This window comes from Phoca vitulina, unplaced genomic scaffold, assembly GCF_004348235.1.
Source record: "Phoca vitulina isolate PV1807 unplaced genomic scaffold, GSC_HSeal_1.0 scaffold15, whole genome shotgun sequence".
NCBI classification, from domain to species: Eukaryota; Metazoa; Chordata; class Mammalia; order Carnivora; family Phocidae; genus Phoca; species Phoca vitulina.
This window is the reverse complement of record NW_022589718.1, coordinates 16,861,003-16,875,743: the sequence shown is the minus strand read 5'-3', so window position 1 is coordinate 16,875,743 and position 14,741 is coordinate 16,861,003. Positions and strand designations below refer to the sequence as shown.

Genomic DNA, 14,741 nt, shown 5'->3' with positions numbered 1-14,741 from the left:
CAGGAAAGGGACCGGAAGTTTATGTCTGGTATTCCTTCACCTGTCTAACTTCTTACCCTAAGTAGCCCTAGAAATCGGACCCAATTTTAAATTTGGAGGAAATTTTGGAATACAAAGATGATCTCATGTTTTGAATTCCTGGGGGACATGTATCTAAAAGATAATGGTAGTATATTGTCTCAGTCTGATTGGGCTGCTATAATAAAATACCATAGACTGGGTGGTTTAAACAACAGAACTTGATTTCTCACAGCTCTACGTGCTGGGAATCCCAACAGCAAGGCACTAACACACCCAGCGGCTCACGAGAGGCTACTTCCTGGTCTGTACATGGCCGGCTTCTCACTAGGTCCTCACCTGGCAGATTGCAGGGAGGAAAACGGCAGACTTTATAAGGTCACTAATCCCATTCGTGAGGGCTCCACCCTCAGGACCTAATCACCTCCCCAAAGACCGCCTTTCCTAATACAACCATGTGGTGGGCTTGGATTTCAACATAAGAATTTTTGGCAAGCACAAACATTCAGTCCATACCATATGCACAGTAAATGAAAAGAGGTACACACAAGTGTGATGTCCCTAGGTCCCTGACTGGGCTGGACTGTATCTGATAAGGGTTTTTGATGTAGAGAGCAGAGGAGAAATGCTCCAAATCGTAACCGGAGGGGAAGATGTAGCATATGCCAAATGTGTTATGCCAAATGAAATAAATTGATGTTATAGAAATAGCAATTCCTCACCCTCTGGCCAGTTTGATCTTTTTGTTGAAGCCTTTCAAACTCACAAATTAATCATGTTTTCCAAATATGGAAGCTGCCTTTGTGATTTGTGGATGGATTAATATGCAAAATTGTCCAATAAATCAGAAACAGATTTTCAATTCCATGGTGTAACTATATTTATTTAATACTATATTTTAATAAATCAAGAAAGTTATTGATGAGAAGATACATTGGGGAGCACTAAAAACATATATATATATATATATATATATATATTTTGCAAGATCGACTGTAAAATGCATTCACATTCAGTGATAGTAAAGGGTGAACAAATTTCAATATTAGCATATATGAAATGTAGTGTAGCTAAAGGTTCACAACTGAGTAATGCTTTACAAGTACCTTGTGATGGGTGGTGAGAAAGATGGCGGAGGAGTAGGAGACCTGGATTTCGTCTCCTCTCAGGAATTCAGCTGGATAGGGATCAAACCATTCTGAACACCTACAAACTCAACAGGAGATTGAAGAAAAGAATAGCAACAACTCTCTGAACAGAAAAGCGACCACTTTCTGGAAGTCATATTCTATCCCTTCATAGTAGTTACCCGTATTTTTGGCATATATATATAAGTTGTTCTCTCTTTAAAATCTTGAGATAGTTTCTTCTAACAGATCAAAATATACTCTAAATCTCTAGTGTATGGTTTTTTTCTACTCCCCTGCCTGATCACATTCTCTCCCTTTTTTCTTTCTTTCTTTTTTTTTTTTTAATCCTCTTCTTTCTTTTTTCAAACAACTTATCAAATTCTTTTTTAAAATTTTTTATAATTTCCATCTTTACAGTCATATTCCATCCCTTCATCATATCAACCCTTATTTTTGTACATATATAAGTTTTTCTTTCTTTAAAATTTTGGGAGGGACTTTCTTTTAACAGACCAAAATACACCCAAAATCTAGTGTGTGGCACTGATCTATAATCCAGCCTGATCATATTTGATTACATTCTGTTTTTGTTTTGTTTTGTTTTGTTCTGCTGTTGTTTGTTTTTATCTTTATCTTTTTCTTTTTTCTTTCTTTCTTTCCTTTTCTTTTTTCTCTCTTTCCCTTTCTTTTCCGACTGCTTCAGGTCTTTTCTGATTTGTTTAGAGTATATTTTCTGGGAACGTTGTTACCCTGCTAGCATTTTGTTCTCTCATTAATCTATTCTCCTCTGCACAAAATGACAAGACGGAAAAAATCACCTCAACAAAAAGAACAAGAGGTAGTACCGACTGCCAGGGACTTACTCAATACGGACATTAGTACGATGTCAGATCTAGAGTTCAGAATCATCACTTTAAAGATACTAGCTGGGCTTGAAAAAAACATGGAAGTTATTAGAGAAACCCTTTCTGGAGAAGTAAAAGAACTAAAATCTAACCAAGTAGAAATCAAAAAGGCTATCAATGAGGTGCAATCAAATATGGGGGTGCTAACTGCTAGGATAAATGAGGCAGAAGAAAGAATCAGTGAGATAGAAGACCAAATGATGGAAAATAAAGAAGCTGAGAAAAAGAGAGATAAACAACTACTGGATCACGAGGGCAGAATTCGAGAGATAAACGATACCATAAGACGAAACAACATTAGAATAATTGGGATCCCAGAAGAAGAAGAAAGAGAGAGAGGGGCAGAAGGTATAATGGAGCAAATTATAGCAGAGAACTTCCCTAATTTGGGGAAGGAAACAGGCATCAAAATCCAGGAAGCACAGAGAACCCCTCTCAAAATCAATAAAAAGAGGTCAACACCCCGACATCTAATAGTAAAACTTACGAGTCTCAGAGACAAAGAGAAAATCCTGAAAGCAGCTCGGGAGAAGAGATATGTAACCTACAATGGTAGAAACATTAGATTGGCAACAGACTTATCCACAGAGACCTGGCAGGCCAGAAAGGACTGGCAGGACATATTCAGAGCACTAAATGAGAAAAATATGCAGCCAAGAATACTATATCCAGCTAGGCTGTCATTGAAAATTGAAGGAGAGATAAAAAGCTTCCAGGACAAACAAAAACTAAAGGAATTTGCAAACACGAAACCAGCCCTACAACAAATATTGAAAGGGGTCCTCTAAGCAAAGAGAGAGCCTAAAAGCAACATAGACCAGAAAGGAACACAAACAATATACAGTAACAGTCACTTTACAGGCAATACAATGGCACTGAATTCCTATCTTTCAATAGTTACCCTGAATGTAAATGGGCTAAATGCCCCAATCAAAAGACACAGGCTATCAGATTGGATTAAAAAACAAGACCCATCGATATGCTGTCTGCAAGAGACTCATTTTAGAACCAAAGACACCCCCAGATTGAAAGTGAGGGGGTGGAAAACCATTTACCATGCTAATGGACACCAAAAGAAAGCTGGGGTGGCAATCCTTATATCAGACAAATTAGATTTTAAAACAAAGACTGTAATAAGAGATGAGGAAGGACACTATATCCTACTTAAAGGGTCTATCCAACAAGAAGATCTAACAATTGTAAATATCTATGCCCCTAACATGGGAGCAGCCAATTATATAAGGCAATTAATAACAAAAACAAAGAAACACATCGACAACAATACAATAATAGTGGGGGACTTTAACACCCCCCTCACTGAAATGGACAGATCGTCTAAGCAAAAGATCAACAAGGAAATAAAGACTTTAAATGACACACTGGACCAAATGGACTTCACAGACATATTCAGAACATTCCATCCCAAAGCAACGGAATACACATTCTTCTCTAGTGCCCATGGAACATTCTCCAGAATAGATCACATCCTAGGTCATAAATCAAGTCTCAACTGGTACCAGAAGATTGGGATCATCCCCTGCCTATTTTCAGACCACAATGCTTTGAAACTAGAACTCAATCACAAGAGGAAAGTTGGAAAGAACTCAAATACATGGAGGCTAAAGAGCATCCTACTGAAGAATGAATGGGTCAACCAGGAAATTAAAGAAGAATTTAAAAAATTCATGGAAACCAATGAAAATGAAAACACAACTATTCAAAATCTTTGGGATACAGCAAAGGCAGTCCTAAGAGGAAAGTATATAGCAATACAAGCCTTTCTCAAGAAACAAGAAAGGTCTCAAGTACACAACCTAACCCTACACCTAAAGGAGCTGGAGAAAGAACAGCAAATAAAGCCTAAACCCAGCAGGAGAAGAGAAATAATAAAGATCAGAGCAGAAATCAATGAAATAGAAACCAAAAGAACAGTAGAACAGATCAACGAAACTAGGAGCTGGTTCTTTGAAAGAATTAACAAGATTGATAAGCCCCTGGCCAGACTTATCAAAAAGAAAAGAGAAATGACCCAAATCAACAAAATCATGAATGAAAGAGGAGAAATCACAACCAACACCAAAGAAATACAAACAATTATAAGAACATATTATGAGCAACTCTATGCCAGCAAATTAGATAACCTGGAAGTAATGGATGCATTCCTAGAGATGTATCAACTACCAAAACTGAACCAGGAAGAAATAGAACACCTGAACAGACCTATAACCACTAAGGAAATAGAAGCAGTCATCAAAAATCTCCCAAAACACAAAAACCCAGGGCCAGATGGCTTCCCAGGGGAATTCTACCAAACATTTCAAGAAGAATTAATACCTATCCTTCTGAAACTGTTCCAAAAAATAGAAATGGAAGGAAAACTTCCAAACTCATTTTATGAGGCCAGCATTACCTTGATCCCAAAACCAGACAAAGACCCCATCAAAAAGGAGAATTACAGACCAATATCCCTGATGAACATGGATGCAAAAATTCTCACCAAAATACTAGCCAATAGGATCCAACAGTACATTAAAAGGATTATTCACCACGACCAAGTCGGATTTATCCCTGGGCTGCAAGGTTGGTTCAACATCCGCAAATCAATCAACGTGATACAATACATTAACAAAAGAAAGAACAAGAATCATATGATCCTCTCAATAGATGCAGAAAAAGCATTTGACAAAGTACAGCATCCTTTCTTGATCAAAACTCTTCAGAGTGTAGGGATAGAGGGGACATACCTCAATATCATAAAAGCCATCTATGAAAAACCCACAGCGAATATCATTCTCAATGGGGAAAAACTGAGAGCTTTCCCCCTAAGGTCAGGAACGCGGCAGGGATGTCCACTATCACCACTGCTATTCAACATAGTATTGGAAGTCCTAGCCACAGCAATCAGACAACAAAAAGAAATCAAAGGCATCCAAATTGGCAAAGAAGAAGTCAAACTCTCACTCTTTGCAGATGATATGATACTTTATGTGGAAAATCCCAAAGACTCCACCCCAAAACTGCTAGAACTCATACAGGAATTCAGTAAAGTGGCAGGATATAAAATCAATGCACAGAAGTCAGTGGCATTCCTATACACCAACAACAAGTCAGAAGAAAGAGAAATTAAGGAGTCGATCCCATTTACAATTGCACCCAAAACCATAAGATACCTAGGAATAAATCTAACCAAAGAGGCAAAGGATCTGTACTCAGAAAACTATAAAATACTCATGAAAGAAATTGAGGAAGACACAAAGAAATGGAAAAACGTTCCATGCTCATGGATTGGAAGAACAAATATTGTGAAGATGTCAATCCTACCTAGAGCAATCTACACATTCAATGCAATCCCCATCAAAATACCATCCACTTTCTTCAAAGAAATGGAACAAATAATCCTAAAATTTGTATGGAACCAGAAAAGACCCCGCATAGCCAGAGGAATGTTGAAAAAGAAAAGCAAAGCTGGTGGCATCACAATTCCAGACTTCCAGCTCTACTACAAAGCTGTCATCATCAAGACAGTATGGTACTGGCACAAAAACAGACACATAGATCAATGGAACAGAATAGAGAGCCCAGAGATGGACCCTCAACTCTATGGTCAACTAATCTTTGACAAAGCAGGAAAGAATGTCCAATGGAAAAAAGACAGTCTCTTCAACAAATGGTGTTGGGAAAATTGGACAGCCACATGCAGAAGAATGAAACTGGACCATTTCCTTACACCACACACAACAATAGACTCCAAATGGTTGAAAGACCTCAATGTGAGACAGGAGTCCATCCAAATCCTAAAGGAGAACACAGGCAGCAACCTCTTCGACCTCAGCCGCAGCAACTTCTTCCTAGAAACATCGCCAAAGACAAGGGAAGCAAGGGCAAAAATGAACTATTGGGACTTCATCAAGATAAAAAGCTTTTGCAAAGCAAAGGAAACAGTCAACAAAACCAAAAGACAACTGACAGAATGGGAGAAGATATTTGCAAATGACATATCAGATAAAGGGCTAGTATCCAAAATCTATAAAGAACTCATCAAACTCAACACCCAAAGAACAAAGAATCCAATCAAGAAATGGGCAGAAGACATGAACAGACATTTTTCCAAAGAAGACATCCAAATGGCCAACAGACACATGAAAAAGTGTTCAATATCGCTCGGCATCAGGGAAATCCAAATCAAAACCTCAATGAGATACCCTCACACCAGTCAGAATGGCTAAAATTAACAAGTCAGGAAATGACAGATGTTGGCGGGGATGCGGAGAAAGGGGAACCCCCCTACACTGTTGGTGGGAATGCAAGCTGGTGCAGCCACTCTGGAAAACAGTATGGAGGTTCCTCAAAAAGTTGAAAATAGAGCTACCATATGATCCAGCAATTGCACTACTGGGTATTTACCCCAAAGATACAAAAGTAGGGACCCGAAAGGCTACATGCACCCCGATGTTTATAGCAGCAATGTCCACAATAGCCAAACTGTGGAAAGAGCCAAGATGTCCATCAACAGATGAATGGATAAAGAAGATGTGGTATATATATACAATGGAATATTATGCAGCCATCAAAAGGAATAAGATCTTGCCATTTGCAACGACGTGGATGGAACTGGAGGGTATTATGCTGAGCGAAATAAGTCAAACAGAGAAAGACATGTATCATATGACCTCACTGATATGAGGAATTCTTAATCTCAGGAAACAAACTGAGGGTTGCTGGAGTGGGGGGTGGGGTGGGAGGGATGGGGTGACTGGGTGATGGACACTGGGGAGGGTATGTGTTCTGGTAAGCGCTGTGAATTGTGCAAGACTGTTGAATCTCAGATCTGTACCTCTGAAACAAATAATGCAATATATGTTAAGAAAGAAAAAAAGAAGAAGAAGAATGTAGCAAGAGGGGAAGAATGAAGGGGGGGAAATCGGAGGGGGAGAAGAACCATGAGAGACAATGGACTCTGAAAAACAAACTGAGGGTTCTAGAGGGGAGGGGGTTGGGAGGATGGGTTAGCCTGGTGATGGGTATTGAGGAGGGCACGTTCTGCATGGAGCACTGGGTGTTATGCACAAACAATGAATCATGGAACACTATATCTAAAACTAATGATGTAATGTATGGGGATTAACATAACAATAAAAAAATTAAAAAAAAAAAAAAACAAGTACCTTGTGATGTAGCAAGCGTGGGGACTATTGTCTGCTTACAGAAAGTAAATGGGAGTCATTCTGACCACAAGTATTTATTGAGCATCTAGCGTGTGCTAGGTATAAAGCCAAGTTTTCAGGCAATAACCAAGAACAAAGCAGATGTCATCTCTCCTTGTGTATATGCAAAAGCTTTTTTTTGGTTTTGTTTTGTTTTTGTTATTGCTGTTGTTTTTAATTAGCTAAACCTACAAACCTTGTTAGGACTATGTCAAGCATTTAGAGGTCAGATGTATGCCCAACCATCCTAGCTCAGCAAACTACCAAATTAAACAGCCTACTGGAAAGGGTAACAATTTAAAAATATTAATTCAGGTGTAAAACATACTGCAGAGGTAAAATAACTAAATAATATATGCATTTCTTCTCTTTTTCTAAAAAAAAAAAAAAAAATACATGTTAATGGTTTCCTGCATACCAGTTTCATTTTTAAACCTTTCCTCTGATCATAGGAGCTGATGCTGTGGAAGCTCAGTGTAAAAGATTTGAAGTGAGAGCGAGTGAAGATGGCAGGGTGCTGTTCTCTGCAGATGAAGATGAGATTACCATTGGGGCTGAAAAGCTGAAAGTTACAGGTACTGTAGTTTGAGGTCTTGGAACATTGTTTACTTCTTGAAAGAATATGCAACTGAACAAGAGCTACATTATAAGATGTATGATCCCCATGCTGAAAGCTGAGTTCACATAATGACATGATCTCACACCATTAGGTTTTCCAGGAGTCTTCAAGTAGAAGACAACTGGTTGTATTGGCAGAAGACAATGTACACACTGGCCTTAGTGATGTAAAAGTAAAGCTGTGTGTCCTAGGCCGGAGTAGGATAGGCGGAGGAAAGTGGGTCAGCAGAGCGGAAGAAAAAGTGGGGTGCAGACCGTGAGAAAAGCTAACCCAGGTTGATAGACAAATACTATTCAGAGATATCATTTAGAAGTAGAAGATATGCAAAAGAAGAGCTAAATGTAAGTATCAACTATAGAATGAAGTAGGGGGAAAATGATAAATAAACGAAATTATTTTCTTTGGCTAATTACAATTCTCAAAAGTATATATATCAAGATATAGTCCTATCCTGGGGCACCTGGGTGGCTCAGTTGGTTAAGCATCTGCCTTTGGCTCAGTTCATGATCCCGGGGTCCTGGAATTGGCCCCCCACATTGTGCTCCCTGCTCAGCAAGGAGTCTGCTTCTCCCTTTCCCTCTGCTCCTCCCCCATGCTTGTGCTCACACTCTCTCTCTCTCAAATAAACAAAATCTTTAAAAAATAAAAAAAATAAATAAATTTAAAAAGGGATAGTGCCATCCAGATATTATTTAGAAGTTGTTAAAGTCATTATTCTAGTATTAGAGCTAAAAAGTCAATCACCAACTGAAATTAAGAAACAAAAGCAGAAATCAAAGGTAAAAGTGAGGCTGAGAGCAGGGAAAGATTTTATGAAGATAATTTTAAGCACAATCTCTTTGAATTACTTGATTTACAATCATAATACATTTAATTTTGATAACATATTTTAAAAATACCCAAAGAGGCCTACATTAAAAAAATGAGATAAGCTTAACCTAGTGTTTCCCAAATTTGAGTTTGGGAAAGGTCACGGGCTATCTATCCTATCTAAGTCCTACTGAGCCCTGTGGGCCATGAGAGAACAGCTAGCGTAGAAATTGGCCTCTACTCTCAGGTTGTTTGAATCCCTGCCTCTACCATTCAATATTTAAATAAACCCTATGTCTCCTATGAAGTTTTCCTTCATCTAAATGATTGAAATGATGATGATAACTTTAGTGTTCAAATTATACCAGTGTGTGTGTTTATAGTATTTTCAGCACATATTGAAGACATTGTAACAGATAGCTCTTTATATTTATTAATAAAGATAATATGAATATTGTTAATGTTCCAGACATGAGGGCTTATTTGTATTTCAAGAAAGGTGTACTATTAAATGGTACTGAAATTCAACAAAGATTTTTTTTTTTTTTTTTGAGAGAGACAGAGATTGGGGGTGAGAGGCATGGGGGAGTAGGGGCAGAGAGAGAATCTTAAGCAAGCTTCACACCCAATGGAGAGCCCTACACAGGGCTCTATCTCACGACCCTGAGATCATGACCTGAGTGGAAATCAAGAGTCAGACGCTTAACTGACCGGGCCATTCAGATGCTCTTCAACAAAGATAGTTAAATGGGGATCCTCACTGGGCCTCTTTGGCCCAGGTCACAACCCATACCACCATCCCTACTGACTCCCATAGCTTCTTTTCTCTTATGGGATATTCTGTTGAGTAGCTGGAGCCTGCACCATTGGGTTGGTGTTTGGAGTGTTCCCCATTACTGCCCAGCTGCCTCATCTCCTTTTCTTTCTTCAGCCTTCTTGGAAAGGTCAGGAGAGGAAGGCCCACAGGGGGCAAAAATTGACCTTTCTAAGCCCTGAGTCTGGGGGGCAGGTGACAAAACAGAACACGTGGTGGCTTTGGTTGGCACAGAGCACAGACAAATAGGAAAGGACATTGACTTTAGGGCCCTTGGTGCTAACATTTGAGTTGCTGGTTGGTGGGAAAGCAGGGAACCCAGGTAGAAATACACTCAGGGCGATGAAGCAGATGTGATTTCAATATTTAACCATCTTTGAACCTTGGTGGTGCCTACCAGTTATCAGCTTTAATCCTAAGATAGCTTTTAAGATATTACACACTTAACTAACAATTTTTTCATCCATATTCGGATATTCCCATTGAGTACTTTGCCTTCATAAGTGACAGGAAGTTATAGAGCTCTTGACAGTTTTTATGAACTCATGGAATTTTAACTTTCTCTGATCTTATGTTGACTTGTCTCATAACAGTTGCAGTGAAGTGCTGTCTTCACAAAATTAGACTCATTAACTAGTTTTTAAATTTTTCTTTGAGGTGCATGGATACTCACCTTTATTTTCCTCTTTTTCTTGGTAGCCTGGCTGTCATCCTTGGATTGTTAATGGGAATTATTAAGTTATAAAGTTAGCAGAGAAAGTGTTCCCCAAGAAATCTGAGTTTTTCTGCTTTTCAATTAATTGCCTTCAGGCGGTCATCTCTGCTAACTCCCCGTGTATGTGTGAATGTGTGCATATGACATATGCATGGTGATTTCTCCCCCCTCCCCGTGTATGGGTGAATGTGTGCATATGACATATGCATGGTGTATACATATGCATGTATGTATATCTGGATGTACAGATGAAAAAATACAGATGTTTCATTCTGGTTTTCTTTTTCCATTATTTTCTGTCTCAAACATATATACATAGCTTTGAGTTTATTCTTTGTACTACTTTTGATTGATTTTTGTCATTCAGTTATCTCAGAAAATTAATCAGTTTTATAGTAGAGGTCTGTACCATATGCTTCCAGAAGATTCTAAATAATAATATAATTTTGAGGCCATGGACCGCAGAATCCAGGCAGAAATTTTTGTAAGGGTTTGAAGCGTAACACTTGAGATGAGGGAATGAGAGTGTCTGTAACAAGAAACCCCAATTTCTAACCTGATGTGGATATACAAGAGGCTCCAGGTTATTGACAAAGAAATGCTAAGTTGGGAGTATTTTATTTTGATTAAAACTCCCCCCAGGATCCAGTTGCATTTTTGTTTCTCACAGAAGAGCCCATATACCCACAGACACACATAGACACAAACATACACACATACACACACCCTCTCAAATTCTTGCTAGGTCCTTTCTCCTTTAGCAGAATATCGAATGTTTACTTTGCAGTAGCTTTATTCCTTCCTGCAATACTTCTAAAATAAAGAAAAGTAAAGATATCAAAGGCAAATATAACTTAGAATTTCACATACTTAGAGGAAACAATTATGCATCGCATCGCATACCATTTAAAGGCCCAGGGACTGATGAGAAACTCTTGATTAGAAACTCACATATACTTTAAAGCAGTGCTTGAATTATTTGACAAATAACACTACAAAGAGACACTGACTCCAGGGTGCTTCATATAAATTAGGTAGCTGTGCTGACAAGACTTCAAAGTTACATGTGACAAGAGATCTGTGTGAGGTTGATTCTGGAATTTTAAATTTGTGGCACAAAATTTTCTACTTAAGCAATATCCATTGGAATTACAAATGATTCTTTCTGGCTTATATGTTACAAGCAATGGCATTTTGTACATGGACTTCTCTTTCAGGGTGACAGAAATGGATGAATTTATTTAGACGATATGTCTATACACCTGAGGGAAAATCACTTATCACTAAAATTATTCATAGATCTAGCATAGCTCAGGATATTTACATTTACTGTACTTAGAAAGTAGCAGGGATTTACCTGATACGTTCACATACTCCTAAGATGCAGGAGGATAGAAGTAAAATCACAAATGGTTACCTGAACACCAACACGCCTCATTACCCCATCACCATGGTAAGCAATCATGTGCTGAAAATTTGTAATTTTTTTACTCTTGATATTACTTGAGTTGCTCAGTAATTGTTTGCTTAAATCTTAATTTGAAGTTACTTATTTGACCTTAACCTACCCTCTCTACATCGCTAAATGTATTAGAGTGTTACACTTTAGCTCACATATGCATACTTGAAAACTTTATTTTCATTAAAATTGGTCAAAGATATTCCTTACTGCAGTTATCTTTTGAGAGCCAATATTGGTCTAAGATATCACTTACTGCAATTATCTTTTGATACCAGGTAAACAAATAAAAGATATAAACCTTTACACTTAGAAGACTCTTAAATTTAGTGCTTTCAGGCAGAATCAATCAACTGCAATTTGCACTTTCATTTGTATTCCAAGTAGTATATTAACTTAGAAAACAAAGTGCAAGTCTAAGTCCTTTGACTTTATAAAGTGAAAAACTTTAGCCATATAAGATACTTTCATGTTACGTTTTATGCTATTAGTTGGACCTAGACCTCTCTGTTTTGCTTATGAGAGAAAAGGAGAATAGCTAGATGTGTAAGGAGAAAAGGATATCTCCTTTTTTCAGGCAGTAGAAATTAAAGCTGGCAATCTGAAAAACTAGTGGATCCCAACCCTGCATCCACCCTGTGCCCTAATGTTTGCTTGAAAGCCAAGACTGTATCACTCCTTCGTCCCTGTTCTAATTGAATGATTGGAAAGATAGACAAGCTCCAATGCTTGTTTGACAACAGAAGAAAGGACTTTCTGAAGAGCTGCCTTTTAAATTAAACACCATGCTTCTCAGTTGAAATCAATATTTCCTGGTTTGTTTTTATTAGTTAGTCTTCTACATCCTTGTTCTTCTCTGTAAATTGGCACACTGTGTGAAGGTCAGCTTTGGAATCAAGCTTTCTATTAGGTAGGACCATTGTTCCTTCAAGCTGTCCAAATCCCAAGAATGTGGTAACACGCAGCCAACAGAACAGAGCTGCTTGGTTTGAATAGCACCTGAAAAAATGTGATTAGACCTGGTGCTGAGAAAAGTGATGTGCAATCACTTAATTGTCTCAGGTGTGGCATTTCAAGTCTGTGGACTTGGATAAATCACTCAACTCCGTTTTCTAGTTGCTTTTTGGAGTTACTGAGGATACAGATTTTAGAGACGCTAAAGATTAGTACCACTCTGTCTCCCCTCACAAATCTCCAGGTAACAAAGGATTGCAGGTTTTGAAGTGTATAAATAATGAACCATGCCATTCTCAAACAATAAGGTATTTGCCCTGAGCACCTTACTGACAGTCCTCTCCATGACTTATTGTATTTTTCCGAGCTCTCATTTAAATGTTTCCTACTTTAATTGAAGCAAAACTTATTGAAAATATAATTGTATAATAGAAATCTAAAGGAAGTTGTAAAAGAAGACAACTCCTTTATAAAGGTTGGAGTGGGGGCTCGAATCAACATCACTGTGTATTGATTTTCAAATTTTCCACTGATGTTTAAATTTCTTCTTATAGCTGTGAGCCTTAAATCCACAAAATATCTCAAAGATATAATTTATCCTGCCACTGTTTAAATGAATAGTCTGGTTTCTTATATATCGTGATGACATTCTAAAAATACATCACTTACAGAAAATGGTGTACTAGAATTGCTTGCAGTTTCATTGTTTCCTTGCTGGCTGTCAATCAGGAGCTGATATTCACTCCTAAAGGTGACCCATATTCCTTCTCATGCTTTCCAAGTGTCCTGCCTCCAAGAACACTGGGTGAGCTCCTCTCATGATTCAAATCCCTCTAACTTTCCCTCCTGTTGCATCGCTCTAATTTCTTTTTCTTCCTATAGCTGGAGAAAGATTATCTGCTTTTAATAGCTCATATGATTACATTGCCTATTACATTACCCAGATACCTGGATAATCCAGGATAATCTCCCTATTTTAAGGTCATTGATTAGTAACCCTAATTACATCTGTAAAATCCCTTTTGTCATGTAACATATTCACAGTCTGCGGGGGTTTAGGATGAGAACATCATTGGTAGAGAGAGTCATTATTCTGCCTGCCATACTATGCAAATGATTGAATCTCTTTAAGCCTTTTTTTTTTCTTTCTATGCTGAATTTTCTTTTCAATGTTATGCAGCTGCATAAGTATAAATATTTGTTCAATATACAACAATTATGACATCCAGAGGCAATGTCTTAGAGAAAATAAGACTACAGATATTTTATTGCTTTATTGCACGATTCAAACAAACTTTCAAGCTGGTAGATCTACAGCTGGGAGTACTACCAAGGAGCACATTTTACAATCACAGGAGATTGACCACATAGAACCCAGGAGAATTTCTACCAGCTGACTGGAGAGGTTTTACAACAACAAACGGATTACGTGAATGCAACCTGAAGTACTCTGTACTCATCCAAAATGCAAAAATACATTTGGCAAATATGATAAAAATACTATACAAAATACACATAAAAATACTATTTGTAAACAAGCAGGTAGTTGTGCTTTAGAGGAAACTAGACAGTTTAAAAACAAAGGCTGCAAACCATGACTGGTCTTGATGTCTGAATGCAGAAGGATTGGGTTATGACAGCCTCCACACACAGATATGAATTAAAAATGTTGAAACCACTTTTGAATCACGAAGCCTTTTCTTTTTTTTCTTCTTCTTCAAAGTTAGCATTATAAGAATCACCTACCACACAGGATTTTGGTGAAGGTGAAAGATATATATGAAAATCACTTAGGACGAATCCTAGTACAAATTTGGTATTTAATAAATGCCACCATATAATAATTTTTAAACATCATTACTGTTCTCCTAATTTGCTTAATATTTTTTAAATAAATAATTACAAAAAAAATAAAAGACATCAGACAATGGATGAAGAAAAACAAAGTAAGGGAGGTGAAAATTCATGAAGTGAAAATCATATATTCAGTATTAGAAATGGGAAATTGTATACTTCACTGGAAATTTGGAGATATTTGAAGACTTTGTGAGCAAATGTAAAAAGAAGGATAGAAGAAGATGGATAAGTAATACTAGTTGTATTCTCAAAATGT

General features: G+C 37.7%; 1 protein-coding gene across 3 annotated transcripts in view; it reads left to right on the top strand.

Annotated features, from left to right (window-relative positions):
• SGCZ (sarcoglycan zeta) overlaps nt 1–14,741 on the top strand; it is a 1,037,264-nt gene that overhangs the window by 970,497 nt on the left and 52,026 nt on the right. For all 3 annotated transcript variants that reach the window (XM_032413510.1, XM_032413511.1, XM_032413512.1), the window contains exon 5: nt 7,710–7,832. In XM_032413510.1, the coding sequence (XP_032269401.1) occupies nt 7,710–7,832 (123 nt within the window). The remainder of the gene's footprint in view (nt 1–7,709; nt 7,833–14,741) is intronic.